Source organism: Chenopodium quinoa, unplaced genomic scaffold (genome assembly GCF_001683475.1).
Source record: "Chenopodium quinoa cultivar QQ74 unplaced genomic scaffold, ASM168347v1, whole genome shotgun sequence".
In the NCBI taxonomy this organism is placed as follows: domain Eukaryota; kingdom Viridiplantae; phylum Streptophyta; class Magnoliopsida; order Caryophyllales; family Amaranthaceae; genus Chenopodium; species Chenopodium quinoa.
Window position 1 is genome coordinate 2,639,488 of NW_018743331.1, and position 5,648 is coordinate 2,645,135.

A 5,648-nucleotide genomic window follows, 5' to 3' on the forward strand; every position below is an offset into this window, starting at 1 on the left:
AATTACCTATCTTAATAAATTGTATCACCTGAACTTACTCCAAATATGAAATGCAAAATCATGAAATATTTTTATTGAACAATAATATTAAAGACAACATTATAAATAAAAGGAAAAAAAAATCGTAACTAAACTCAAAACACACAAGTTAGACATCCATTATCCGGAGTACATTAAACTATTCAAGCTCATCAATTTTATGTTTTGGTAGGTAAGAGCAACACTATCAAGCTAAATCCCTGCAACAAGTCAGCCCAACCCGTCCGGAGTTTAGGAGGAAGGGGGCAGGAATCCTCACCCCGAAAGGAACCCTACTAGAGATTGGACCTTCAACCTAAGGTTAAAAGGTATAATCTTTACTACTAGGGTCAAGCTTAGCTTAACAATACAGTCGTAAAATAATTTAAGATGAACTGAACAAGGCAATAGTAGAACTCCCTAGAAAGTTATATTTCCTACAAAATTTAAGAAGTCACTTATATCTAAACACCATAGGTAAGTCGAATGAGTCAATCAAAAAATAAAAAACATAGGTAAGTCGAACATGCAATGAGAAGTAAAACTTCGTATATCCAGACAAACAAATTTACCAATTTCTTAGACGAAAGAAACATTGATGCAGATATTATTCACATCTAGTCTGCTCTTGGAAATCTACAGATACCAACCGCAGTTTCAACTAAAACACACACATCAATTTTCTTCCGTCTGTGTTTTTTTTTCGGACTTAAAGCTCTAATAAGTGCAAGTTCTAGAAACTCTGCTGAACACATTAGTATGTCTAACACCAGCAGATACAACCAGACATTTCACAAAGATAGTTCAGAGACCCTGCATCATTTTAACACAAGTATTAAACATATAAATACTACATTCCCTTAAGCCTCACTGTGACCTCTAATGACCTCCATGTTCCTGCTACCCATGAGCACATTGCAGAAAACAATAAAACCGTGCAACATCTGAATACACAATTTACTGATCTCGAACTCCTCCCACATACCTTCCCCAAATAACCACAAACAAATAATGCTCAAGGTTGTAGCAGAAAACACAACAGGTCCATTCCGTCCATAGGCCCCAAAAATTCTATCAATTGTAACTCCAGCATTAATGCAGAATTGAAAGAATCAAACACAATCCTACAGGGGCTACAAATATATCATGCATTTAGTAAATGTCACAAAATGAGCAACTAAATAAGCTCGTTAAAGCATCCTCTCTTTTTAAAATGAAATAATTTTCATCATCAAATAGCAAATATGTCACCTACAATAACAAATTAACAAGTATCCAATATACAAGTATAATTTAAAAGTTATTGCCAATGGAAGCATCAGATCAAAGCTCTTATTAAGAAAAAGAGCCAACAGTCGGAAACAAAAAAAATTGATAATTTGTCACACACGGAACTGGATTACTTGAGCTAACAACGCACCTGAATAATAAAAAAAAAAATAAGCATCCACAGCATAGCACAATTTAATATAAAAAGTTTAAACATTAGGTAGAAGTTAACCAAGAAAAGAACGAGATATATTATCTCAATTCTACTCAAAACATTGTATGATCACAACCAGGAACAACAGGAATGACTAATGACTAAAACATTGTATGATCATAACGACCTTCACAAAATTCCATTGTCTGAATAACAAAGGTCAATCAGTAAACTAAATTACCCTATAAAACACATTTTTAAAATGGCGAAATTCAACTATTCAAGACAAAAGGCACTTGAAACCAAGTGCCAGTGTCCAAAGCAGCAAAACACAGAGTATTCAAGAACATGATGTAATTTATATATACAGAGGAGTGAACTTCAACCACTTGATCCTTAGATATTGATGCTGATATAAGGACTAGACATGAGAAAATCAAAAAAAAAAAAAAACCACAGGCCAACCAGGCTATGTAATGCCCAAAAATCATAACAGAGAGCTTACCCAACCAGGCTATTAGAATATGCTCAAAGCTAAAATCATAAAGTAATAAAATCCTTTTTATTCATGATAAGCACCAGAACACACAACATCAGATAATAATTTAAAGAACAGCACAAAATATATAATAAGACTGCCAAATCAAATATAAGTCAAACAACCAACTAACTTTTATCTTCAATAAAAACATCAAATAGCAAGAAAAAGAATACCACTCCAACAGCAAATTCTACAAACAATACCAGCCAACTTCACAAACCTAAAATTAAGTCCAGATGGCACAACGCTGAACAAACTATCTATCCTAACTCAGTCACATTTGACTATCACCAAGATGACATATCAAAATCTTAAAAGCCGCAGGTCAATTGAAGAGGCGACCAAAAAGTAACAGCAAATGAATTCATCAAGCCAGACTTCACATTGTCGGCATTCACGCAATCACGAAATCACCAGAAGCATAACAATCATCTGCGCCCAATAAGCTTTTCAAACACCTGAACCAAATATTCACTAATGTTTAATACAACAATCAATAACATCCAAAGCAAACCAAATAACAAATTAGGCAAACCTAAAAGTTAGAAACAGAACACAATATGGAAGCCAGATAACATCTTTAATAAAGAGAATAAGAATGCAATAGCAGTATAGCACATACTTGACGAATAAGTAGCATTATTCAAATTACTATTGCATCATCTCCAATATAAGGTTCAATATTTAATCAGCAGCACATTGAATCAGAAGATAATGATAGGCTAAGGTCGTATTATTTTCCCCTGAAAACTCTATAAAAACAATAATCCTTAATTGTAATGGTATAATGAACATGGTAGCCATTTTCCCAAAAAAGGTTAACATAACAAAACCTATGTTAAAGAAATAGCTACAACAAAACAGTAAAGGAAGACTGATCTTGAACCAAATAAGACACAACAGATCAAGTTGCAAGGTTTTATATTAGTGGCGAGGTAGTCTAGAAAAAGTGTCATAACAGGCAACAGTAGATTTGTCAACCATGACTAGTTCTTAAACACAGATTGATAGCCATAAAACAAGATTGAGTCCAGCATATATATGAAATTCATCGCAGGGCAAAAGAAAACCAAATAATCAAATTGATCTACCCACACAGCCTATGGGCACTATAACTTCAGAAAATAAGCAATTAATCAACACATCTTGAATGCAAAGACAGGCCAATGGATGTGCAAAGAGAAAATTTTTAAACAATCACTGCAAAAGCCAAACAAAGCTAACAATCAATGAAACAAAGACTCAATATCAAATTAACACACCAGATGATTTAAATGCATACCTCAACGTACCAAAATCAAGGCACGCACACACAAAACAGCAAAACTGCACAATGAAAACATTAATATGCCACAGTGTAAACATAAGAATAAAGTAAAAATGATGTGGAGTACTAAATATATTCACAATTCCACAAATCACAATTTCTACCAGACAATTGCATTACCAAGAATATTGGCAAAAGTGCACAGCCAACCAAAGTGGAAAAACAAAACACATCGACAATCAACCAGGCCAATTTATTCAAACAGGCAAAGAAACACAAAGTGAAAGATTCATTAATCAACATAGGCACAAATGCAAATCAAACATACCACAGCCAGAAACTATTGGCTTTGAGCTTTCAAGCACAACACAGTCATCCCCATTCAAATAGTAAAGTCGCAGCAAAACTGATCGTTAACACAGAACAAACAATGAAACACGCTCAAACAGCTTCACAATCATCATCAATAAAGCGGAGTATAAGCATTAGCACAACAACAAATGCACAAACAGATAACTAAACAAACAAGAATGCCAAACATCCAATACACGAACATACAATTTGATCTAACAAAGAATGATCTACAACTGAACAACACTATCATAGACAGAACAGAAACCAAGAAAACCACAATATATACCTTAGTAATAAGGTGGTGCATTAGGGTACCCTCCACCACCACCAGCAGGTAGGCCTCTAGGAGCCGGAGACGTCCCTGTGGGTTGGTGCTGCTGACTTGGGTACCCACCATAATGCCCACCATCCGAATACCCTCCACCACCAGCAGGTGGCATCCCACCAGAACTCGGAGGCATCCCATACATCGAACCCCCACGACCTGCCCCGCCAACAGCGGCTCCCAAACCACTTCCTGCACCACCATATCCCCCGTAACCAGTCGAATTCGGTCCACCATATTGCGAACCACCATACCCTCCACCTACCCCACCACCATACCCTCCACTACCACCATACCCACCAGGCCCCTGACCTCCCACAGAAGACGGATATCCAGAATTCATCTGATTAGGTCCTATCCCTCCAGGCCCACCACTATATCCACCACCATAAGACGGATACCCACCCGGCCCTCCAGGACCGGAATACGGTCCAGGAACCGGCCCGCCAGGCTGCATTCCCATTCCATTACCCACAGGACCTTGCCCACCCTGTCCAGGCCCACCAAAATTCTTCCCTTTCTTCCCTTCACTAGCCAACTTACATACCATCTGCCTCCCATCAATATTCTTCACAGGCTCCATCAACGACGCCTGCGCCGCCTCGGGCGTCTTATAAACAAACAAAGCGAACCCCTTCGACTTCCCGGTCTGCTTATCGAACCCCAACGGCCCTTCCTCAATCTCCCCATAGCTCGAAAAATGAGCCAACAACCTCTCCCCCGGCATATCATGAGGCACATTACCCACATAAATCTTCCTCAACGACGCATCAGGAATGGGCCCAGTTGGGTTCCCATTGGGCCCGCCGGAAAGCCCAGCAGAGGCTAATTGGGCCACAGCAACCCGCCCATCAATCTTCTTACTGGGTTCTTTAAGAGCCAAAACGGCGCCGTCTATATGCTTGTAAGTAACGAAACCGTACCCTTTACTCTTAGCAGTGTTCTTGTCGAGAATCACGACGGCTTCTTCGAGTTCGCCGTAAGCGGCGAAAACAGAGCGGAGACTCTCCGACGTCGTTTCCCAACCAAGACCACGAATGAAGAGCTTACGTTGGGTGACGTCACGGTCGGCGATGACTCGGACGGCTTGGAGGACGTCGGGGTTGGAAACGGCGGCGTTTTGGAGGATGTCGCGGAGTTGGTCGGGAGAGAAGGATTCGATGATCTTGCGAACATCGTCGGGAGTTAGTTTTAAGGGTAGATCCGATTCTGAAAGACCATTTTCATCGAGCTTTCGTTTCTTGGTGGGATCCATTGAAGGAGATTGAGAGAGAATTTGAGAAATTTGGACGGGTTTGATTGAGAGAAAGAGAAAGTGGGAGAGATGGAGTATAAACCCTAATATAGATTTGAGTTGGGGAAGAAGAGGAGTGTGAAAGGATCAGTGAAATTAAGAGGTTTCAATGGTCTCCCTAATATTATTTCCGTCTTAAAATAATTGACACGGTTAACTTTTTACGTATTTCATTTTATTTCGGTTTTTCCCTCCTTTGTAAAAAGTACAAGCTCTTCTAAATAGTGAATGGACATTTATATTCTTAAAAATATTTGTTTACATCTTTGCCCCAATTTAATATCAAAAGCCTAATTGATTAATGATTTATACGAGTATATAAAATGTTGTATTTATTTTAGGCAAAATTGGTCTCAATAGCACGAACTTTTAACAAGGTGCAAGTAGCAGCATGAATTTTGACTAGTAGCTATAACAACGCAAACT

At 38.6% G+C, this 5,648-nt stretch overlaps 1 protein-coding gene across 3 annotated transcripts; it reads right to left on the bottom strand.

The window, feature by feature from the left end:
* Positions 1-1,196: 1,196 nt before the first annotated feature.
* Positions 1,197-5,317, bottom strand: LOC110737747 (UBP1-associated protein 2C-like). 3 transcript variants are annotated; one of them, XM_021918089.1, is made up of 3 exons: positions 3,890-5,317; positions 3,265-3,308; positions 1,985-2,440 (listed from the first exon to the last, which is right to left on the bottom strand). In XM_021918089.1, exon 1 carries the CDS (start codon positions 5,181-5,183, stop codon positions 3,891-3,893), a length of 1,293 nt encoding a protein of 430 aa, XP_021773781.1. In that variant the 5' UTR covers positions 5,184-5,317; the 3' UTR covers positions 1,985-2,440; positions 3,265-3,308; position 3,890. The 3 variants fall into 3 exon arrangements, with proteins under 3 accessions (XP_021773780.1, XP_021773781.1, XP_021773779.1); XM_021918088.1 differs by lacking the exons at positions 1,985-2,440; positions 3,265-3,308 and adding an exon at positions 1,197-1,438; XM_021918087.1 differs by lacking the exon at positions 3,265-3,308 and having other exon boundaries at positions 3,890-5,316.
* Between the last annotated feature and the right edge of the window lie 331 nt (positions 5,318-5,648).

What these genes read in the sequence shown, in the direction of transcription:
- LOC110737747 (XM_021918088.1), bottom strand. Translation starts at nt 5,183, where the DNA reads ATGGATCCCACCAAGAAACGAAAGCTCGATGAAAATGGTCTTTCAGAA.